The sequence below is a fragment of the Copidosoma floridanum genome, unplaced genomic scaffold (assembly GCF_036245765.1).
Source record: "Copidosoma floridanum isolate Cflo_tuat_1 unplaced genomic scaffold, Cflo_Japanese_pri ptg000027l, whole genome shotgun sequence".
NCBI classification, from domain to species: Eukaryota; Metazoa; Arthropoda; class Insecta; order Hymenoptera; family Encyrtidae; genus Copidosoma; species Copidosoma floridanum.
In genome coordinates, this window is record NW_028321904.1 from 42911 (window position 1) to 68810 (window position 25900).

Below are 25900 nucleotides of genomic sequence, written 5' to 3' on the forward strand. Positions count from 1 at the left end.
TACGAAAAAACGCATAATAAATCAGAATTTTTTGTTTTTGGCCGCCATTTTAAGATTGTATAAACAAACTATAAATTCATGATCAGTGACCTTACAAACCCCTGAAAACTAATTTTCACAGAAATTTTTTTTTTCAAATCTGTTTTTTCTGTATTTCCTGATTTTTTAAGGTTAGGGTATGAACCCTTGAGAAAAAGTGGCAGTGACACACTAACGCTTGACATCTAAGGAGCTTATAAAAAAAAAATGGGAGAATTACGTCGAAAATTGTGGTGTCGGCAGATTTTCAAACAAAAAAAGTGCTTTTTTTCCACTGTGCGTCAGTCCGAGCAGACATGCAGAAAGAACTAGGACGAGAAATTATGCAGCAAAATCTTGAGCTGCTGCTTTATTACTTACTCCTTAAGCTTAAGCACCATTGTTACCATTGCTATACACACCTTAATGGCAATGGTAGCTTATACCTTCTCTTTATTTAATATCAACTCCGTGGTTAAGAACAGCTTATTTTGACATGGAAGCCATTTATTGTGGTGTAGGCTATCGTCATCATAATTATTCTGAAAAGTAGCAGGAAAGGTATGGACAAGTACGAAAATGTTTTGCATGGAAGAGGAGAGGACTACAACATCAACCAGTTCTGTTTAAGGGCATCACTATTCAAACGTAGCTTTTCTGTGGTTTTTATATTTTACGGTGACAAATATGTTGATAAACTCTTGTTGTACATTTAACCACTGTTTCTATATACTTTAAACATGATGCTAAAATCTAACATTTATTTTATAAATAGTAAGAAAAATAAAAATTCTTTACTTTATCAAGTGTCCATTTGCTACTGACAGCTTGGCAGCTTATTATTTATGCAAGAAAAGAATTATAGTTAAAGTATTTAGTAGAAATTACTTACTCAGATTTAAGCATATAAACTTATGATGATCTCAAAGATAATTAGGAGCTCTTGTGTTGATTTGATAGTGGTCGTTGACGACGAAAGGATCTCAATCCTACTTTGTCAGCGTCTCTACCGTTGATGATTTTGGAGGTACGAAAGCCTTTAAGAGTCTACTTCGATGGGAATCGTCGGTGGAGTGGGCTCAGTACTATAAGTGTTTTCAAATAGTTGAGTATAGAAATGTAGAGGTCTTACTACTTTCACCCCCACACCATCACCACTGAAAGACTTAAGCATTCTACTACTAGAGGTAAATTTGACGTTTCCTCTATTACTCGCTAACACTGAGTTATCGATTTGATTTATTCCCAGAGATATAAAATCGATATCCAAGAAGGGAACATAAACACGTGAGGAAGAAATGAGGTGATAAGAGGGAAGGAAGGTATTGCGAAGCGTCTCTTCGAAAAGTTAAGGTACAACAATCGGGCCTTTTCAAGGACATGAGAAAAATGCAAATAAAACCACTAAAGATTTGTTACTGCTTTTTCTTTTGAAGGACATTCGTTAGAGATAGAACCCTGTGATAAATCTTTTTGAAATTTTAACCAGACGTTTTTATTGTTGTTACAATAAGGCTGTTAAAATTTCAAGAGGTTCGTCTGTTTCATTTCCGAGATATTGAATTTCAAAGTTCAGTCATTTTAACATGGTCGCATATGGGGAAACTTATAAAAACTCAGTTGTAAAAAAATTGGCTTGATAAATGTCTTCAATTTTTGTATGCCACAGATAATGTTATTAACTATATGTACACAAAATTTCACGACGATCGTCTGATTAGTTTATGAATAAAAAAATTAAATAATAGTTCGACAAAAACGCAACGGCAACGTCGCAAAAAGCGGGAAATTCAAAATGTTCTAGGACGTAAATTAGTAAATATTTGAATATTATGGTAGATATTTATGTAATTCCATATAAAACATAAGCTTATATGTGTGTGTGAGTGTGTGCCCATAGGTCCTACCCGTACCCTTAACAAAACTATGTATTATAATAACACATATTTATTTTTCTTAATAAAATTTTTAATTTGTAACTTTTATAAAATACAATTTTTTTACACAAGATAACAAAATCACATGCTTGTAATAATCGCAGAGACTTGAGTCTGTCCTAATTATTTACTATATCACTTTCAATGAGACTTTTTAAGTCACATCAAAATTCAAGAATTTTATTTACATTAGCTACGAATATACTTGTATGTACATATATCTGTCACAAGTGTTTTTTGTTATTTACTCATTTTTATTACATTGTTATAACGAATAAAAATCAAACACTTACATCTTTAGCACAAATACATTCCAAATATGTACATACGCTGCCGTAACCGACACAGCAGATAATGCAGACACTGCAAGTGCACACCATCTGATGTGTGTATGTATGTGTGTACATGAACACTCACTCATTAGAGACCCGTGCGGCGATGCCAAGTCTTCACTCATCGTTACTTCCCCCTTGCCCCGCAAGTGGTTCCCCCCCGCTATCTCTACCGAACGTCCTTAATACGTATGCAGAGTAGTCTTGGAACAAGAAAAAAATTTTATGATGGTACTCTGATACAGGGTTATTTAAAAAGGAGGGTGGCTCACATTTAGTGGTCTATCCATACAGCTTCTCTAATAGCATGAAGTTGGCAAGAAAAGCTCGTCGAACAGTATTGGTGGAACAAAACAGCTCTGGCAATAGCATGAGGAAATCTCATCTAATAGTACGAGAAAATATCGTTCAACATCATGGGATGGGCCAGGCACAGATTGTCTGATAGACAGAATCATTATAGCTTATATCCTTATCTTCGAAAACGATAAAAAAAACGGTTTGTATCGAGAGGAAACAAAATAAGCAATAAATTAAAATTTCTAATGAAGCTTCTCAATAAAAAGTTGTCGGAAAACATAGAAACATAACCTAAAATTTTTTATGTGCGAACGATGTCTTTATAAAGTTTAGATAAAATCGGAAAAAAGTTACATGTTGGAAAAATAAATACTGCCGTGCATAAACTTTCATAACGAAAAGAAAGATAGGCTAAAAAAGACAATATTGATACATTTTAATTTCTATATCTTTGAGTCCAGTAAAACACAGTTTAGAAGTCTGTAGACCCACACTTTTTTTTGTACTTCTACTTTGTAACCTATGGTATGAATACAAATTATTTAGTAAACACTGTAATTATAGATAAAAACCAATAGTTATATATATTTTTTTTTATATTATAGTGCTTTACGTCCGGCTCCTATAAAGAGCACTACTGAGGGCACTTAGCACTTAGGAGAAGGAAGGGAAGAGGAATGGGAGGCCTCCCATTACTGGGAGGGAGGTTGGGGGAAATTAAGCAATTATGCTGCAAGGAGGTCGCCTAAACCCTCTTTGAGGAGCATTGCGTGGTGAAAAAGCACATGTGGAAATATACAGAGGTACTTGCCCGAAAAAGTCGCACTAGCCGGGAATCGAACCACGGTCTTCCGCGTGCCTATCCACGACCTAGCCGACTGAGCCACCGCGCGCTCATAATAGTTATATATTTTGATGTCAACCGTTTAAAATTGTTATGGGTACTGCGGGGGTAACCTATGTGACACTTAGATAATTTGGAGCACTAGGATGTAATTAACTTACTAGCACTCAAAGAGGTGTCAACAAAATAAATCGTCATACTTAGAAGTTACAGATTTCTTAACTTTAATCAACAAAATTCATTTCAGATTATAACATAAACTAGAACACGTTATAGGTGCTACTTTGAAAAATGCGTTATAGTGCAGAGTAACTTTTTCAGTGTTTTTTATAATGTTTTTGTTAATATTTCTAAAACTATTCTTGAATCATAAGGCCTAAAATGCTGGTGTCTTCAAAAATAAGTATGCTTCTCTTTTTTTTTTTTTTAGTTTTTTTTTTTAATTTTTCTTTATCTTTTGTCGACAAAACAATAAAACAAACAATAAAAATTGAATTCGAGTAAAAGGTCAAATAAACGCTGACTTAATTCAAAAAAGAACAACACTTTAAACCCTATAATTTAAGAATAGTTATGGAGATATTAACAAAAACATTATTAAGAAGCTCATAAAGTTTGCGCTACGATTCGATGCATTTAAAAAAAATAGTACTTCAACTTCGCCTCAGTGTAAATATACCATAATTTATTATGATTTAAAATTTAATTTACTTATTTTCTACATGTAGGAAAGTTATATATTACCAGAAAAAAAATTAAAATTACCGAAATTTCGCAACAGACTTTTTGATTAAAGTAGGGTAATTCTTTACTCTAAAGGTTATGACTTTTTCTAAATAAACAGGATACAGTGTGTAATTCACATAAATTATCGAGCAGTCTACTTGGAAAGTGAAAATTTTGCACTATAAAAATCTTTTTTTCTTTGCAAATCGAAGTACATTTTTTGTTAATTTAGTGGATTTATTTAATTAAAAAAATTATAGCTACTACGAACAAGGTGTTATATACATATATCCATATAAATCTATATATATATATATATATACTAGTGGGGCTAACACCCCTCTGCGCGCTCCGCGCGCCAACCCCTCACAAACAGATTGAGTAGACAAAACAACGACATTACTCGTGTCTTTATCAATGCAGGCTGAAAATTAGTTCACAACAGCAGAATACATGACTCACAAAGGAGTTGATAAAACATTTGATGACATAAATATTAATTTTCCAATAGTGTTTTGGAATAGTATTGGAGAGGGTTTTCCACCACACGAATTAAAATTAAAAGCAAATGCCATAGTAGTGTTAATAAGAACTTAAAGTATATCAGACATTCTCTGTAGAGGCACACGATTAAAAATAACGAAATTATTTAAGTATTATGTAAAAGCAGAAACAATTATGGGAGAGAAAAAAGCAAAGTTTATATTCCTAGAACAACATTGAATACTGGCACCTTATTATCATTACCTTTTGTCTTCTATAGAAAACAGTTTCTTTTTGTATTAGCATGTTCTATGTTTATTAAAAAATAAGAAAAAAAAAAATTTTGATTCTTTAGGATTTTATATTAAAAACCTTTATTCTCTTACGGACAATTATACGTTGCTTTATCAAGATGTAAGAATTCAAAAACAACTTTCATTCAAATTAAATCCGAGAATCAATTAGAAATTAAAAATATTGTTTAGCTAGAAATTTTTCAGTAGTTTAAAAATATGTAACTTTGAAGATCGTCACATTTAAACAGACGTATGTTAATGCATAAGAACCAGGAAAAATAAATATGTAAAAAATGTGAAAAAGGTTTTAAAAGAACAGATGGGTTAAAACGACACATGGAATGTCACAACATTAAGCTAACAGATTGAATTATTTTTTCAATATCTTAATTGTGTTAGTCTATTTAATTATACCTCCTCCTGAATTCTGTCTTTTTGTTACTAAAGTCCTCAGGTAATCAAGAATTTTATATTTGAGTAAAGTAAACATGGACCAAAAAGAGATTTAAAATGTAAAAGTTTAATCAAGTTAAACAAATAATGATACTTCAGAGACATATTGAGTAAGGAGAAGCGAATAGACAGAGGGAGACCTATGATCAGTAACTTAAAAAACCCTAAAAACAAGGTATGACTTGGGTACTAAATTGCGTATATTTTTTAACATTTATGATGGTAAAACATTTGATAAATAAGTATTTTATGGGGGGGAGTGGGAGGAGCGGTGAAGAGAGGGGGAGCGGGGAAAAGCTCACTCAAACATAATTTGACGCCCCCCTGCGCGTTCCACGCGCCAACCCCCCAACTTTTAAATCGGTTAAATACTTTCCTTTTATAAATACATCATAATGCGGAGCTTAGGAATAGCGCAAAGCATAAAATATATTTATAACTACATACATAAAGGTAGTGACAGAGCGTACATTAAAATAGGAAAATCAAACGATTTAAATGAAAAAATATTACATGAAATTAGTAATTGCGTAGATGCTAGATATGTAAGTCCAATGGAAGCAGCTTGGAGACTTCAAGAATATCCAATTTGCGGTAGAAGTCATACAGTTATAAATCTAGCTGTTTATCTTAAGAATGAACCAAAACTCATATTTGAAGAAAGTAATATTAAAAACATAATAAAAAATTATCAAACACCCCTTACAGCTTGGTTTGACTTGAATTAAATAGATGATTTTGCAAAAACACTAAAATATGTAAACATTTCAGAAGATTACATTTTGGCAATAGACTTAAAATTTGGAAAAAAAAAAAAATTATAATGAAAAATATTGCTATAGGTAAATTAAACATAGTATCTTCAAAAGATTATGAGCGCTTTTTTAAAATTTTATTTTAAATAAATTACATGGGGCTACATCATTCGAAGATGTTGAAAATCACAATGAAATAACATATAAAAATTTCAGGGATACTGCAATTGCAATGGGTTTAATTGAACATGATTCTGAAATTGATAATGTTTTTGAAGAAGCAAAAATGATTATGTTTCCATACTAGTGAAGACAATTTTTTGCTTAGTTTTTGATTTCAGAAAACTTTTAAGGGGATAAAATATGGAATAAGTATAACAAATATTTTACGGAAGACTTCGGTAATGATAATGATAATTGGGCTCTTCTATATATTAATCAAATTTGGGTATCAGAAGGTAAATCATGTGAATCTTTTAGCTTACCAACACCAACCATTAGCCACTATATACAAAATTGCATTATTGAGGAAATATCTTTGAGTAAAAGAATGTTTGATATAATGTACATAAATTTAAATCATAAAAAAATTTTTAAACTATTTGTGAACAAGAAGAAAAAGTATATTTCATAGATGGTCCTGGAGGATCCGGAAAAACCTACTTATATAAGACACTCATTCGTTATTTTCTTTCTAGAGGTAAAAATATTTTGTCAATGGCTTGGACAGGAATTGCATCTGTATTACTACCAAATGGGTATGATCAGTTATAGAACTTTCCGTTTACCTTTTGATTTAGATAATATTCAGAGTGTATTTTTAGAATTTGAAACTGAAAAAAAAAAATTAAGGGAATTTGATTTAATAATATGGGACGAGGCTTCTATGATTCCGAAAACAGCTCTAGAAATCGTTGATAGTACGTTGAGAGGCTTATGTAATACAAAACTTTGCTTTGGTAATATATTAATAGTATTAGGAGGAGATTTTTGACAAATCCTTCCAATTATAAATACGGTATTAGAACTACGATAATAGAAGAAACTATTAAATCATCAGTTTTATGAAAGTATTTCAAAATTTTAAGAATAAAAAATAAAATTCGTTCTAGTAATAAATAATTTTTTTAATTATTGCTAAGAATTGGAGAAGGGAACATAAAAACATTTAACATTCCTAAATCCTGGTAATCAGATGATGTCTGTACTAAAATATTTAATAATTACAACAACTGTTTTGGTAATAACGTAATACTAACTTCACATAATAAATATATACTTTTTTTTAAGCAATAAAATTTTAAGTAAATTAAATGGAAAGACAAAAACTTATTACAGCATCGATACTGCAACCTATAAAGGTGTTGATAAATCAGATGATAATATTTATATAAATTTTCCCGTAGAAATGTTAAACAACATTCGTGAAGGCTTGCCACCTCATGAACTTAAATTAAAAATAGGTACAATAGTAATGTTAATTCGAAATTTGAGTATATCAGACGGATTATGTAACGATACACGACTGCGAATTACTATATTGTTAAAGTATAACATAGAAGGCGAAATAGTTACGGGAGAAAAAATTGGTAATGAAGTTTTTATTCCTTAAATTACATTTAATACTAAAAATACTTCATCATTACCCTTTATTTTATATGGAAAACAATTCCCATTAGTTGTAGCATTTGCTATGACTGTAATCAAGTCTCAAGGTCAAAGTTTTGATAATGTAGGATTATACTTGAAAAAACCTCTATTTTCTCATGGTCAATTACACGTGGCGTTATCAAGATGCAAAAAAAAGAATGGAATTTTCATTCAAATCGATAGAGAAAACATTTTAGACATTGAAAATATAGTTTAGAAAGAAGTTTTTTATTATAAGTAATAATGTATCTAATAATAACAACATGATTTTGATATTCCTATATGTATGGACAAAATTTATTACTTAATAATACATCCCATAAATCTTTATTGTGTTGTACCAATTGTACCAATTGTACAAATTTCAACATTGATGTAAAACAGAATAGAAATAGACCTAAGTCTTCGTGGTTTGATAGCGCTTTATGAGTTGACACATAAAATAAGTCATCTTAATGCGAAACTTCCACGGTTTGTATTAATAATAAAGTAAATGTAATTTAAATTTTTGTATGTATTGGTATTATTCATTCGTATATAAAATAATATAATACATACACCTAAAAATTTTACATATAGTTTATTATAAATGCTAACAAAAAAAAGCTTAACGCACTAAGAACTTTATACTTACAAAGAAATGGAAATACAATTGATATAAATTAATTTTTGGTCGTATTGAGTTTTATAAATGAAATGGTTATCAATTATTCGTATGTTTAAAGTCCATCTATTTACCTTCTGGCCGGTGTGGAAAAATAGATGAAAACAAAATATATTGCAAGAAACAAAACATGTTCTTATTAGTTAACATTCTTCACAAATAAACATTTTTACGGTACAAAAATTTATATGACATAATATTTTTATGATATTTCAAGTTAAATATTTTTTAAAAGACTCTAAGTAAAACTTGAATGACTAAATAATCTTAAAACTTCCAATATAAATGGTTTTATACGGTGGAACGTTGCTTGGAATGCCCCACACAGTTAACTATATAATGTAACAGTTAACTTTATAATTTAATATATAATAATAATGATGCTTTGCGCAATGACCCCGTATAAGTCAATTATGACTTTAAATTTATTTTGACGATGAGATAAATGGTGGCGATAAAACAGTTTTGTCTTAAAGTAATGTAACATTGAAGCAGATTAAAAATAATAAACTAATCCATATACGACACGTACAGGTCTGTATACACATCAAGGTCTAAGAAATACGATAAATACGATGTGATCCATGGTCTCCAAAAGAAGTGTGGCAGACGGTGGGGGGTCACGAAAAAATGCGCGGGGGGCAGTGGGGGTTTCGTAAAAAACTGCGATATGTCAAAATACCGTTTTTACCTTATTTTGTGGGGCGGGGGGGGGGGCTGTAGTAAGGTTGTGTGAAATTCCCCACCGAGATAACTATTTAATATAGGAAGATATATATCTATATCTATATATATACATGTATGTATAAATTTTTAGTTATATTTTACAGCCATTTCTGAAAACAATATTGAATAGGCTCTGCATTGCTCTATTACTCTGCATGTAAATGCTATCGTCATTGGCATATTAAAAAACCGCCTCAGATTTAATTGTGACATCAATTACTTACACATCAATGGAAACCTTATTTTACGTGGCTTCCAAACCATCTGACTGCGGTTGGAAATACGTACATGAGTTATGGATTTCTTAGAAGTATGAGCCAAATGTATAAAGATCGGATCTCGAACTCGGAAGTCTGTGTTACCAACTTCCCGAGCCATAAAAATCACAACCTAAATCACTAGGCTACCGTGGCTGCTAAAACGTATAATTATAATATGCATGAACTTGCTTATCTTTGCTGAATAAACTTATCATTATTAAATGGAGGTATACCAAATATTTATTAGTCTTTGGACTACTAACTAGCTCGTTGAGTAACATTGAATCATTTTTTTTACATTCGCAGTGGGTGGTTCTTTTTAAGTCCCATGTAATCAGTTCAAGCATATTGATAAAAAAAAACGTTTCAACCTACAGTTAAACTAGAAATCTCTTTTTTACCCAGAATATGCACCACGAATAGTTGATATGTTTTTTTTTATCCTGAAAATAGTTTTAGTTCAATATTAATGTTGAATAGACGTTGCGATGAAGATAAAATTTTGAACACGTTTTTATTACCACCTATCATACAAACATTACATGTATAAATCATCAACTCATTTTAGAAAAGAAAGCTGTTTGGGGAGTCAACATCGACGCAGGTGCTGCGGGACTTAGAAATTTCTCTACGCACAAATCACATCGAGTAAGCATTATTTACATAATAACTTTTGAAAACGATCCGTAGGTTGTTCAAGAGCCATGCAGACTGTTGAATATTGATTCTACAGTCTTTTTTTGCTTTTTGTTGACCAACACTCGTAAAATAAAAGTACAAGTATTTAGAATACTTTTTTTAAGAAATTTTGTTTTCTCAATCTTTAAACAATTTTCTATACTACGTGAGAAGAAATAAGCTGTTTTAACATCATCCATTATTTTTGTGACAGTAGATCAACAGCGTATGTAAGTTCCAGTACAGAAACGTACTTTTTACCGAATGCTTAAACAGCCTATGCTAACTTAATTAAAGAGAAATTAAGGTATATTTTATTAATTCGCACACGTGCGTGCGCACACACTCACACACATTTTTCAAATAAAAAAACATTAATTCCCAATACCATTGCCATTTTACTTAAAAGCCTTAACGACTGATTCCAATTATTAATAATTTTGAGTAGTAATGGTTTCAGTCCTTTATGTGTTCAAGCACTGGACGTAAGAAAAACCTAAAAGTACACAAACTTGAACAGTCTCTCATAATCACTTTGAACAATTGTCTTGGACATTAAATTTTTTCTTATTAACCTATGAACGCTTATTTTATGAAAAATAAACCTCATATTTATCTAACAACAGGTCTCAGTATTAAACAAATTTTTCACTTGCACCTGCGGCAGAACTTCGACTTCTTCCCCTGCTTCTTAGGGGTTAAAGAGCCACATTTTATTCAGGTAAAGGTTTGTATTCACTGCTCATGGAAAGTATTTTACCATCCTCTGTGTGTTTGTAATCTTTGTCTTCAACTTGGGAGACAATTCTACGCAAAGGATACCAAAATCCTTTCCTGATAGCAACCAATACAATTTTACCTGATAAATTATGCTGCACTTTTGCTTCTCAAAACCATGAAAAACTTTGTATTTTTATTAGAAGTATAAAAAAATACATTATATATTTTATTGGAAGTAGGTAAAAAATCCGTACCTACGTACGCTTTGTAAGAAAATTCATTTTTCTCATTTCATTCACAAAAGAAGTTGTTGTTTTAAACTGTTTAAAATGCTGATGCCATTTTCTAAATTTCTTGAGCAAACCTAACTTCCAAAATGGGATAAATAAGCATTTTATTTGTTAGATTACTATTCTTTGAGATAAGGACTATGATTGGTTTCTGGGCCACCTCATCCGTACTTAACTTTTAACGATTGTATATTTCAATATACTAATGTCTGTACTACTATTAATGTATTACTTACAACTTCATTTACTGAATACGCATTGATTTTATTTGGTTGAGTGAGGATTTGGTTGCCTAGAAGAAGGAAGAAACTATGTTTCTTTGAATTACGAAAAAGATAATTTAGCTTATAACAGTACAACAGCTTTGAATTTTTATGGTAAAAAATACTTAATTTTTATTTTTTTACCATACATGTATATTTGTATTGACCTTTTTCTTCAGTCTTTCATGTATTGTATAGTCATCCCTAAAAATCTAAACATTAGCACAGTCCCAAGCCCAATTCACACTTTTTTGAGTATACTGAACCAAACAAGTTACTTTTTGTTAGAAGTCTTACAAAGGTATTTAAATAACAATTGATTATAATTTAATTAAATAGTCGTTACAAGTACACATTAAATCTGAAAAGTTATTACAAAAAAGACCCTTAAGAAAATTTAAACCATGTGTGAAATTCAGATGATTAATGAACAATGCAATGAACAACATATTATTAGGTTGTATTTTATGAAAATTTTTTGACACAATTGAAATTTTTTTCTTTTTTTCTTTTCAAAAGATGGGTCAGGGAATTTTTGGACCAAGAAAATCAAGGCCTTGACATTCTGATTGACTACTTAAGCTTCAGGTTAGTAATGATGAGGCAAGATCAGAGGAGCCTTGAATCAAGAGAAAATTCTGAGGAAAAAATCCAGTCACCTTGTAAGTATTCGAATTTCTGCCATCTGTTATATGCATGAATGATAATAATTACTGTATAATATTGGATTAGTTAATAAATATGAAGCAAAAATAAAATAATATTTATTGATTCTTTTACCATTTTAATACGTAATCGCAAAGCTTAATTTTTTTTTTTTTCATAAAAATCTTGAATAAAGTACATTGTTTATATCTTTAGTAAGAATAGTAACAGAAAAAAGTTAATAATACACAAAATTTAGCGAATTTTTACCGGACTTTTTTAGCAAAAAAGTTAGTTGAACAATAACTGATAAATAATAATTTAACCACAGCTAAGGGTGCAGTTACAGTAGATAAATCGCCGCTGAATAATGAATGGCTCAGGCCACCGGTACATGAACTAAAAGATAGCCTAAGTATGAAACGACGATCTAGGCACGTGGCAAGACTAAACATGGGTGAAGCTAAGGACGATATCCATGTTTGCATACTTTGCATGCGCGCCATCATGAATAATAAGGTAAGAATAAATTTACCTACTGCAGACTATAAATGATCTTTTGTTATCCCCAACAGTAAAAACTTGTTGCTTACGTCCACTTAGTAAGGCGTAAAGCGATAAATCTACAGTCGCGGGATTATCTTTACGTCTGCTGAGCGAGGCGTTTGTACCAGATTCGTGCTCTCGAGCGTACAACAATTTTTTTTTTTTTTTTTTCTACCGGGTAACCACGACAGCCTACTGGCCTAGTCGTGGAGGCCAACCACCTACCACTTATGTGTGGGGATGTATTCCCACACCCATTTTCAAACCTTTTTCCCCATATCTTACCTAAAGCCATGGGCACAGTATGAGTAACTCCGAAGGGACACCTTGCTAGTTGAGCTGACACTCTCTACACCAATGGTGCATCGGGTCCACTCGCCACTGTATAGCCTTTCCCCAGAGAGGACTCCATATTCCAGGACGTTCACTCCTCACCGGTTAAGCCGGCGCTCTCTGCCGAAGCATCGGATCCAGGCTGATTAGCACCCCCGGAGAAGCTCCATGTTTCAGGGACCACTCCTCGCTGGTAAGGCTGGCGATCCCTTCCCGACGCCTAGCATCGTATCCGCTAATCCCTACCTGTAGCCCTAACACTTTTTCGCATTCACCCAGGCCCGAAAACCTGTGGGGCAAGGAAAAAATCCTAGAATTACTCTGAAGAAAAATTCCACGGAAAAACCCGCCCTGAAACAGCCGGGATTACATGGCAACTTTTCTCGATGAAAACAATTTTTGAAAAAATCTGTATTTACCGAGAATCGAACCCTCGACCCCTAGAACTGCGTTCTATCAGTAATAAGCATGCTTACCACTGAGCTAACGCCAGTCTCACAACGATTATATATATATATATATATATATATGAGATATTCTTTGTAAATGAATGACCCCCCCTTCTCCAAAATTAGTTTAATTTATTTAAGTTCTATATATAGTCATAAAAAATGGTCTGAGCATGTAGTTTTTAATACCGAGTAGCATATACATTGAGTCAACATTCCTGATCCAATCTGGCTTCCTGAACTATGTAACCTACAGATTTTCTTCAACAAAACTACTATTAATCTCGTGGCATGAACCCTGCAGGGATCAAAAAAGGCTTTAATTGAAGGTCTCGAGCTCATCTATCAAAATAAGTATGAAGAAAAATTTTTGCCTTCTACAAAATTCAAAATGGCAGCAATAATACGTGATCTATAGCTTTTAAAAAAAAAAAACACCATAAATCTCGTAGCCTAAACCCTACAGGGGTCTAAAATGGCTTGAATAATAAGTCTTGAGGTTTTCTATCAAAAAATGTAAAAAAAAAATTTTGTTGTCTGCCGTAAAATCCAAAATGGTGGTAATAACACGTGACCTACATATTTTTTTCAATAAAAGTGCTATTAGTCTTGTGGCGTACACCCTACATTCGTCTAAAAAGGGTTTAATTTAAAGTCTTTAGCTTTTCCATTAAAACAAGCATAATAAAAATTTTTTGTCTAAATGGCGGCAAAAACACGTGACCTGCGTGTTTTTGTTTCCATCAAACTACCAAGATACTAATGGTACAAACCCTTCAAAGGTTTTAAAAGGCTTAAATGTAAAGTCTTAAGCTCTTCTGTCAAAAAATGTGTAAAAAAATTTTTTGTCTGCTATACAATCAAAAATGTTGGTAGAAAGACGTGACCTACAGCTTTTTTACAATTAAGCTACTAGAAGTCTCGTGGCATAAACCCTACAGGAATCTACAAATGCTCAAATGAAAGGTCTTGAGCTCTTATTTCAACAGCTGTGTATTTCTTGTTAGCTGTACAAAATGATGGCAAAACACGTGACCCAGACAAAAAATTTTCTTTATACTTTTTTTGATGGAAGAGCTGAAGACTGTTAATTAAAGCGTTTTTAGACGAATGTAGGGTTTATGCCACAAGACTAATAGTAGTTTTATTTAAAAAAATCTGTAGGTCACGTGTTATTACCACGATTTTGGATTTTATGGCAGACAACAAAATTTTTTTTTACATCTTTTGATGGGAGAGCTCAAGACTTTTTATTCGAGTCTTTTTAGACCCCTGTAGGATTTATGCTACAAAATTTGTAGTAGTTTTCTTGAAAAAAAGCTATAGATCACTTGTTATTGCTGCTATTTTGAATTTTATAGGAGGCAAAAAATTTGTTCATACTAATTTTGAAATATGAGCTCGAGACCTTCAATTAAAGCCTTTTTTGATCCCTGCAGGGTTCATACCACGAGATTAATAGTAGTTTTGTTAAAGAAAATCTGTAGGTCACATAGTTCAGGAAGCCAGATTAAATCAGGAATGTTGACTCTATGTATATGCTACTCGACATTGAAAACTACATGCTCAGACCTTTTATTTGACTACCTACCGAACCTAAATAAATCAAACCAATTTTGGATTAGGGGGGGGGGCATGTGCGCATCGTCTTTTCAGTGTATTTTCCTACCCGTCATTGTCGTTGCGTTGAGTGGGACGCGCCCATCAATAACTGGAACGTTTTTCGGTTGTTCACCTTCTCTTACCTATCGTTTAGCGTATTGATAATATATTTCTTGTCTCTTGTGCACGTGTTCTCAAAACTACTACTACGTGCTCTTACAAACTTTATTTCAAGTTCAGAGTTACTAATAGGTACTGGTGAATAAATTTTCATAGCTGTCTGAGAATATTGTGTAACGTTAAAAAGAGTAACGAGCTAAAATAAAGGTTTTTTATAGCATTGCACCATTAACACAAGAATTCTGACGTAGTTATTAAAAATGTCGTCAAACAATCCAAGTGACCTTACGTTTTACGGAGAGACAGTTGTAAGAAATTTGGTAGAAGAGTCAAAGTTTAATATTAGTGGGCTGCACCAAAAATCTCGAGCCCCTAGTGTTCAACATTTGAACCTAATTTAATACAGAATCATAAAGAAAATTAAATAATTAAAAAAAAAAACATGGAAAAAAATTAGAATCAGCTGGAATTTCACAGTCATTCTATATTATTTTAGAAGAAGAAAGCATCATTGATTATAAGTCAGCAGGAAAAAAAAGAAAAATAACAAAAACCAATGATGAAGAATTTCGAGATGTACCTTTTGTAACTGTTAAAAAGTGCCTAAATTGTGTCACTTAAATATAACCATCATTAATAACTATTTAAATATTAATTCAAATATAAAAAGCCATTAACATCTCATATTGTATCTAAAAATAAGCATTTTAAATTTAATAAATTTTTTATTTTTTAAAATTAAATATGAACTTAGCCTTCACTTTTGAATTATATCAACCCATTGGAATTAAAATTGAACATTCTTTCCTATATAGGATGATGGAAAATCTGATTAATACACAATTAATCAAAAGTTATTTTACTAACTCTTAATTTAGCTTTAATGACGAGCTGAATTAATGACTTAAAATTAAAATTAAGTGAAGTTTTATACTTGAGAATGGATAAATGACATAGAAGCTAAAACGTCTTATAAAATTAAAAATTATTGAACAACCTCCAAGCTACTTTCTCGCTCTGTATGAAATGATAATTAAAACATTTAGTCTTATTTGTATTGAAATACAATATCTTTATTAAACACGTTTATGCATCATAAATAATTACAAAATCTACAACAGAGTATTTTCCGTTGCTCCACCTGTTTTTTATTCATAAGTTTTGAAGTATTTAATTTAAATAATATAAAAATTCAAAATTTTTTCATAGTATACTATCAGTAAATTCAAAATGATCAGTGATCCGTTGGGAGCGAAATGTGAGAAAATAAGTAAATTCAAGTAAAGAGTATTTAAATTTTTCTTGCGTTGATTTATTAAAGCGCAAAGTTTCGCTGACAATATGCGTCAGCCTCATCAGGCTACAAAATTAAAATTAAAAACACACAATGAATGATCTGGAAGGCTCAAACACAAAAATACAATGAATTTTTATGTAAATTGTTACCGCAGGTACGCGAGAATTCGTAAGTTTGGTTGACTTACTCGTCACCTGTCGTGCTATCGACTGACAATAAATTACAACAACAAGCCAGCGCTTATATAGGCGGAGCCGCAAAGGTAGACGGTAAAGGGCGATGAACTCGATCGGGACATTTAAACTTTCGTAGTAAAAGAAGGTATGCTCTATTAAAGGAAAGTACATCCTACTTTCTATTGATGTTGTGTTTGTCGAGTTTTATATAAAGCATTTCGGAAATAATTCTTTTTTTGTAATTGGATTCTTTGTCAAGGATTTTAAAGTTATCCCAATCGAATTCATGGTCAAAATTGATTTGGTGTGCACAAACAACGGAATCAGAGTTTTTACTTTTCATATGTTCACTAATGCGGACCTCCGCCGCTCGCTTTGTTTCACTTACATATGATGCAGGACAATTTTTACAATAAAACTTATATACTACATTTGTCTGTTTATGTTTATTCGTTGTATCTTTTCCTAAGCGGACGATATGCTGCAGTTTATTGTTAATAAGAGGGTAAATGTGAATATTGTAGGGTTTTAACACGGTTGAAATTTTTTCAAAATTATTGTCAATGTATGGTATGCCAATTTTGCAGAGAGGGTAGGTGTTTGTAGTGCTTCTGTTATGATTACTATTGTTGTGTCTTTTTAATCTGACCTTTATGTTTTTATTAATAAAGTTAACAGGGTAATTGTTTTTTATCAACAGGTCTTTCACCCTAGCAATATTCACACCGTGAAAACGTGTACTGGCAAGTAAGATCGCCCTATCAACCAAATTAAATAGTATATTACGTCCCTAGGCCAGAAAGTGGGGTTATTACTGACCGCGCTATATTATCGGCTGAGCTGAAGGCGAGGCCGGTAATGCGCGGTCAGATGTAGCCCCACTTTTTGGCCGCGGTACGTATACTTTTTTTCCTTACACCTCCGCCAAAAGTTCGTCACCATGGCTTTAGTTTTGTTAAAAATAAAGGTTTAAAGATCCAGTCAAAGATTTAGTGCATTATGCATTATTGTTGATCGATCGGTCTCTCGAACAATACCACTTAAATGCACGTAGATGAGTGTACATGTGTATAGGTATATATATATATATAGTACTTATACGCTACCGATGACTGAGGATAGGAGAAGGGAGGAGGGAGCTCTACGCTCGCCGAGACTGTAGTATATTATATAGAAACAGATTGGGCTGAGGATTTGTGTAGGTTGGTCGTGCTGGCAAAACGAGAGGAAGAGAAATCCGTCGTCTTTTGTTTTCCGTTGCTGATCCGTGCTTCGTTTTTTTTTATTCATCTGCATTCAATCTTTGGTATACGTTTCTTTGCAAGGACTATTTTATCTCCAAGCCACTTCACGCCAATTAAAAACGTAAGTATATGTGTATGTGTGTATCTCAACTCGTCGAAAGCGATGTGAAAATCATCATAAAATTTTTATAAACACACTGGTGAATTTTTAAAAAACGAAGGAGCAACGTTAGTGTGTAGCATGTCCGGGCTTAGATTGACATAACTAAAAGTGAGAGTGCATGCAAAAGCTCGGCGGTTTTTTTTTCTTGTGCTATCGACAAATCAACAAGAACGTGTTATTTTTTTCGGCATATATTTGTCATCGCATGTGTGTATGTGTGCGCGTGCGAGAATAAGTGTCTATCTAATCTCACTTTATTTATACACTGCATAACACATAAATCTGTTTTTTATTTCTTTATTTGATTTAAAATAGGTAAAGAAAAATGGTTGACTCCAGCATTTCATCCGACAGTGAGACTGAATTTGACAATGCTCATGTTGAAAGAGACTTTGAAAGAGAAGCGGAGCTCATCAAAAACAACCTTTTGCCTCCAAAGTCTTTAGCTCGTTACAATCTCAGTTATGGAAAGTTTATGCAGTTGATGGCTGTTATTCAAGTCAGAAATATAGAAGAAAAAATATTACTTGTTTATTTTTCTGATATGGCAAAAAAAGTCAGACCAAGTACGGCTTGGGGTCATTGGTCAATGCTGAAGTGTACGCTAGATCTAAGAAAAGGAGTGGACATCGATAAATTTCACAATTTGAAAACGATGTTGAAGAATAATTCCAAAGGCTACAAACCTAAGAAGGCAAAAGCATTTACTTGGGAACAAGTGAAGACATTTTTGGGGAGTTATGACAACTTTTACTTGGGGTCTAAGGTATTCGATTTTTTTTTCATTTGTTGACTTTTTCTTTGATTTTTTTCATTGTCACATGTATGATTCTCTATCATTGCAGGTAATATTGATTCTTGGTATTTTTGGCGCTTTACGTACGTGTGAGATTTTAAATCTTTCAACAACCAACTTTAACGAAGTAAACAATCAGTATTTTATCACTGTAAAGGATACGAAAAATTATTATCCACGAACGTTTAATGTTGGTGGTGAATATTACAGTATTGTTAAAAAATATTGGTCTCCAAGACCTAGTCATGTCGAAACTAGTCGTTTTCTCATTAATTACCAAAGAGGAAAGTGCACTAACCAAGTGATTGGAAGGCACAAAATTAGTGAAACTCCAAGGGTCATAGCTCTGTACTTGAATATACAAGATCTAGATAATTACACTGGTCACTGATTTAGAGCTACTGGTACTAACTTATTAGGCAACGCTGAAGGCAACTTAGTATCAATAAAACAACTGGGAGGGTGGAAATCTGATGCTATAGCTCAAACGTATGTGAGAAACTCGGAATACAACCGAAAAAAAATTTTTGAACAAATAGCGAGCATTGATAAGCCATCGACGTCTGCTAGTCTTCAGATATCTACCAGGCAAAGTACTTCACCGCCAAAGAAAAAATCTAAGTATGATAATCAAGAAAATTTTAAGTCTGCGATTTTTGAATCTAAATCAAATCAAGAAAATTGCGACCAAGTGCTAGATCATAATCAAACAAATGAAAATGAATCAGATTCAAGCGACAAGCACGGTGCCAATTTTTCAGAAGTTATAAACAATTTATTTTCTTGTTTAAATTCGAATCATGGATCCTATAAAGATTATTTTAAAAATCCTAATGTTTATATCTGTAAGTGCAAAATAAATCAGGTTATTATCAATAACTATTGTAATTGTGATAAGCATAATTCGATTAAGTAAAAGATTTCATAGTTTATTTTTGTAATATGACATGTATACACTACATTTATATACTAAATAAATCATTAAAGTGAAAGTAACTGATCAAAAAACATTAATTTGATAGTTTTTATTTTGTGTTGTGTACTCTGATCATATGAAATTAATACATTTATATATACATGTAAGTTGAACAAAATATATATATATATCCAATAATTTATGTAAATAAATATCCAACGATTTTCTGTGTTGTGTAAACTTCAAATGTTATAACTCCGTTAGCCGTATATATACATATGTATTGTATAACTTTTTTTTTTTTTTATATTACAGTGCTTTACGTCCGGCTCCTATAAAGGGCACTACTGAGGGCACTTAGCACTTGGGAGAAGAAAGGGAAGAGGGATAGGGAGGCCTCCTATTACTTAGAGGGGGGTAGGGGGAAATTAAGCAATTATGCTGCAAGGAGGTCGCCTAAACCCTCTTCGAGGAGCATTGCGTGGTGAAAAAGCACATGTGAAAATACACAGAGGTACTTGCCCGAAAAAGTCGCACTGGCCGGGAATCGAACAACGGTCTTCCGCGTGCCAATCCACGACCTAGCCGACTGAGCCACCGCGCGCTCCACGTATTGTATAACTACTGCTGCTTCTCGGTGCTGAATATATAACTATATATTATATCTGCGCACTTCGTTCTGCGCACATATGGCAGGACTGATATGAGGCTTTTTCTAGCTCAAAATCGGGTCAGATGAAACGAACTTTCGGCGGAGGTGTAAGGAAAAACAATATTTCTCTTATAGCTAACTGGATGACCAGAAAAATAATTTAAGATTCGTCCGGAAGAAGTAGGTTTTTCAAACCAGTCAAAATTAAAATAATTAGAATTTCTTATTATCGTCAAGTCTAAAAAGTTGAGTTTCTTGTCAATCTCCATTTTATATGTAAATTGTAGTTTGGGATGATATTAATTAAAAATGTTTAAAATTTGGTCAATATGGTCAACATTATTAAAAAGTAATACATCATCTACGTAATAAAAATAAAAAAATCTTACCGAAAACAAACACCACAACCAGTAATAATGATTCAATACACAATTTAACGAATATAGCCATTCCTAAAGATGTCGCCGAAATTGCATCTCTTGGACCGAATTTCAATCTCCCATCAACTTTTCGTAAACGCGATTTTTTACGTATTATCAAAAACCTAGAAGTTGGTCTCTCACACCTCGATACGAACGATCGAGTAAAGACCGAAATCCGTGACAAATTATCGCAATCTTTAGTTAATGCTTGTAAACAAAATCCAGCTATTTCTAGAAAGAACTGCCAATATGCAAAAAATTTAAAATCAACAAAAAATTTTCTAAACACAAATCCCGATATATTTTTCACCTCTGCTGACAAAGGCAACGTTACGGTTTGTTTAAAAAAAAGTGACTATACATAAAGAATGCATAATTTACTGTCTAATAAATCGACGTATAAAATTATTTCAAAAAACCTATTAAACTCTCTACAAAAGAGAACCTCTAACATTTTGAAGAATCTCAACTCTAACGGCTTTCTTTCTAGAACATACCATCCCAACGCTTTGTCGCTCACAGATACAAGTCTAGCTAAATGTTATGGCTTGCCGAAAATTCACAAGGTCGATGCCCCTTTACGTCCTATCGTCTCTCTTATCAATAGCCCTACATATTTTCTAGCAAAAGTAATTTACGATGAACTTCAGAAGTCAGTCAACGTTCCAATATCACACATTAATAATAGCTTTGAATTGAAAAACAAACTAAAAAATATAAAACCCACTACTAATTATAGACTAATGTCTTTAGATGTCAGCTCCCTATGTACTAATATTCCTCTAGAGTTGGTACTACGGAGCATCGATCGACGTATTGTGACCATAATAAATAAATGTCGAATCCCGGTTGATGAAATTCGACAATGTACAGAATTTTTGTTCAATAATACTTTTTTTACTTTTGACAACATTCTTTATCAACAAATTTTCGGCACGCCAATGGGTTCTCCTATTTCACCTTTGTTTGCTGACCTTGTAATGGATGACCTGGAAAAACGATTGTTTCTCCATTTTAAAAAATAACTATAATATTATTCTATCTTTTTATTTTCGTTACGTAGATGATCTATTACTTTTTATTAATGTTGACCATATTGACCAAATTTTAAACATTTTTAATTCATATCATCCCAAACTACAATATAAATATGAAATGGAGATTGACAAGAAACTCAACTTTTTAGACTTGACATAATAAGAAATTCTAATTATTTTTATTTTGACTGGTTTGAAAAACCTACTTCTTTCGGACGAATCTTAAATTATTTTTCTGGTCATCCAGTTAGCTATAAGAGAAATGTTGTTTTTAATTTGGTTGATAGGGCGATCTTACTTGCCAGTACACGTTTTCACGGTGTGAATATTGCTAGGGTGAAAGACCTGTTGATAAAAAACAATTACCCTGTTAACTTTATTAATAAAAACATAAAGGTCAGATTAAAAAGACACAACAATAGTAATCATAACAGAAGCACTACAAACACCTACCCTCTCTGCAAAATTGGCATACCATACATTGACAATAATTTTGAAAAAATTTCAACCGTGTTAAAACCCTACAATATTCACATTTACCCTCTTATTAACAATAAACTGCAGCATATCGTCCGCTTAGGAAAAGATACAACGAATAAACATAAACAGACAAATGTAGTATATAAGTTTTATTGTAAAATTTGTCCTGCATCATATGTAAGTGAAACAAAGCGAGCGGCGGAGGTCCGCATTAGTGAACATATGCAAAGTAAAAACTCTGATTCCGTTGTTTGTGCACACCAAATCAATTTCGACCATGAATTCGATTGGGATAACTTTAAAATCCTTGACAAAGAATCCAATTACAAAAAAAGAATTATTTCCGAAATGCTTTATACAAAACTCGACAAACACAACATCAATAGAAAGGAGGATGTACTTTCCTTTAATAGAGCATACCTTCCTTTACTACGAAAGTTTAAATGTCCCGATCGAGTTCATCGCCCTTTACCGTCTACCTTTGCGGCTCCGCCTATATAAGCGCTGGCTTGTTGTTGTAATTTATTGTTAGTCGATAGCACGACAGGTGACGAGTAAGTCAACCAAACTTACGAATTCTCGCGTACCTGCGGTAACAATTTACATAAAAATTTATTGTATTTTTGTGTTTGAGCCTTCCAGATCATTCATTGTGTGTTTTTAATTTTAATTTTGTAGCCTGATGAGGCTGACGCATATTGTCAGCGAAACGTTGCGCATTAATAAATCAACGCAAGAAAAATTTAAATACTCTTTACTTGTATTTATTTATTTTCTCACACTTCGCTCCCAACGGATCACTGATCACTTTGAATTTCCAAATTCACCGGAGGGCACTGATATATACTAAGTTGTGCCGCTTTTAGTATTGCACCCCAGTTCAGCTGTTTCAAGTTGGACTTTTTGCCTCTATTAGTTTTTAAAGTTATTTCATTCCTCGGTATGAAAAAGTATTTTATTATCTTATTTGCTTTTCGTTTCCGATCAGCATAGGCCAACGTGCGTTTGCATGAATCATAGTTGGTTGATGTGCTGCAGCTACGAATAGGGTTTGCAGGTGATTCATCTCTTTTCAGATGCACGTTGGTCCCTGCTCGAAAGTATTTTTAAGTCAACATGGAAAATTCCGAAGAAACGAGCGGCGAAATAAATTATTAGAAATTTTAGTTTACTGACGTTACAGTACTCTAATTAATTGTCTGATGTTTAAAGAACATTATTATAAAAATAACATATTTATAAAATGATACTTTTAATTATTAAAAATTTTCGAACAAACATCATTGAATCTTCTTTTTTGAGCTAAATAAGGAGAAATACTATGCGTTTTTATCTTTCAGGGCAAGTACTTGAAAAACTTGTTTTTTTCTACTTGAGGTATTTTTGAATGGTTGCTGTGCCCTCACGAGGATAAAAAGTGTTTATTACTCATGAGCATTCAACGAGGGTAGTGTCAAGGGTCACTCATGTGTTACTTTGCAAGCGCCCTCGGGCTCAACAACCCCCTGGAAAGATGCACGTTTGTGACGAAAACTACTACTATTACTGAGAGCAAAATGCTTGCTTTACGCTGGGCTCTTAAATCACTTTGTGCCGAATGGGTGAGAAGTGATTTGTAAGTATAAAGCGAGCCTATAGTCGCAAAGCAGCATTTTGTACCCTTAGCCAAAAAAGCGTCGTTCACAATTTGATCATAAACATACATCAGCCCTTTATGTGCGTTATTTGTACGTTGCACCCATGGTACAAAATCTCTTTTTCTACCTTGGGGCGTTTTTCATGACATTTAAACGTTTACTGTACTTTCAGTAGGAAGAATAATGTTCAGCACATTAATGCCACCCAACTACGGTTATCCCCGGACTGTAAAATAGCCTATGGAGACAGTGCTTCTGTGACGAAAACGACTATGTATACATAATTTTTTGGGTATACTTAATTTTCCAGACTTTTTTGCACATGTGTTTAGTTTCTACAGCAGCAGCCAAAGATTGTTACGAAATATTATGATTATAATTGTTACTAGTCTCATATCTATAAATCAAGAATGAACTTAATTGTATGAGTTGTTTTCATATAAAGTATACAATTAGTTGGTCTACTGTTACTTATTATATATTTAAAGACAATATTGAAATTAATTAGATTTTTTAACGTTAATGATTGACTGAATTGATGTTTAAATTCAAAATTATAAATGATTTGATTAGTAGTGGCCTTATAAAATATCTATAGTTAATCAAATTGAATTGTAGCTTCTTATTCAAGTCAAAACAATGCTCATACAATACAAATTTAATGCTTAAGCCCCAGTACATACAGGAATAAATGAATATTGAAATTAATTGTAAATAACATGTATTATTACACAATTAATATGAAATCCATGTTGAGTAATCATTGAACCAATGAAAAACTTTATAATCAATTCATACTAATAATTTAAGTCATACAACGTCTCAACCTTGAGACGAAGCCCTAATATTATGTAATTTATCACTTGTATCGTCAGTAATAGTTGTCTTGTCTCCCATGCTTAGACATGCTTTTGTGAATACATAAAATTTTTCATCAAATTAGGTAGGAATAAGTTGATTTTTGAGCTCTTTTTGAGCTTGTGTGACTTACTATAACCTCCCTTCGACCCCGACATGCTTTACGTAGCCTATCACCGTCCTTCTGCAGCCCTACCATAACTTCCTCACCATGCACATCCCTTAGAAACTTATTACCTAATAGCACATGGTAAAACTTATAGAGATCCTACATTTACAATAAGGCCTTAAAAAAGGGTGACACATATAATAAACTGTAAACATTAATATTTTTAAAAGGATAAGAATTTAATAGAACATTATAAAGTTACTAATGTAATATATCATACATAGTATACATGTGGTGTACCATGTGGTGTATCATATGATATACATATACAGGGGGTACATGGGAGAGTATATATAAATATTAAAAGTTAATTTGTTACTACCGTCACCCGCGCCGCCGCCACCGTGCACAAAAATCGGCAATGCAATGTAGAAATCAATGTAATAATAAAGTTTGCTGTACACAAACAGTGTAGCCGTAGGTTCTTGCAACATTTTTTTTTAAATTCTATTTTATATTTGGTATGGGTGGTTGTGAATCATTAAAATTTGAATTTTTTGATTAATTTAAATAAAGAGTTTGAACAGTTTAAAAGTTTTAAACTAGAGAAGAAGGAGTACATTTCTTTTGAACAAATACGTAAGAAAACAAAGATGCTTTGAACGTCAAATTCGAAACAACAAAGTTATTTTTAAAAGTAGGTCAGAAATAAGTTACAAATTGCTGATGGAGTAAGCTTTGGAAAAAGTGTACGGTAAGATTATGCGTAAGTTAACTCTAACCATTTTAAATACAGACTTTATTTGGCATGATTGTATATATAAATGTATGACTTGAAGACGTTATAATACTTCTCTAATAGTACTTTTCGAGTTGGATGTAGGTTATATGTTGGACATAATATGGCTAAAAGTACACGACTTATAGGAGTAGAGAACACGCTAAAAAAGTGCATGCACCAACATTAGGTACTCCTCCCTCATGCTAGCTCTTATATTTGTTGTAGTTTTCCAAGCGTATAGT

At 32.5% G+C, this 25900-nt stretch overlaps 1 protein-coding gene across 1 annotated transcript in view; it reads left to right on the top strand.

Moving 5' to 3' along the window:
• Frl (formin-like protein) overlaps positions 1-25900 on the top strand; it is a 285761-nt gene that overhangs the window by 5167 nt on the left and 254694 nt on the right. The window contains exons 2-4 of the mRNA XM_089595744.1: positions 10013-10092; positions 11915-12057; positions 12372-12559. Of these exons, the coding sequence (XP_089451870.1) occupies positions 10013-10092; positions 11915-12057; positions 12372-12559 (411 nt within the window). The remainder of the gene's footprint in view (positions 1-10012; positions 10093-11914; positions 12058-12371; positions 12560-25900) is intronic.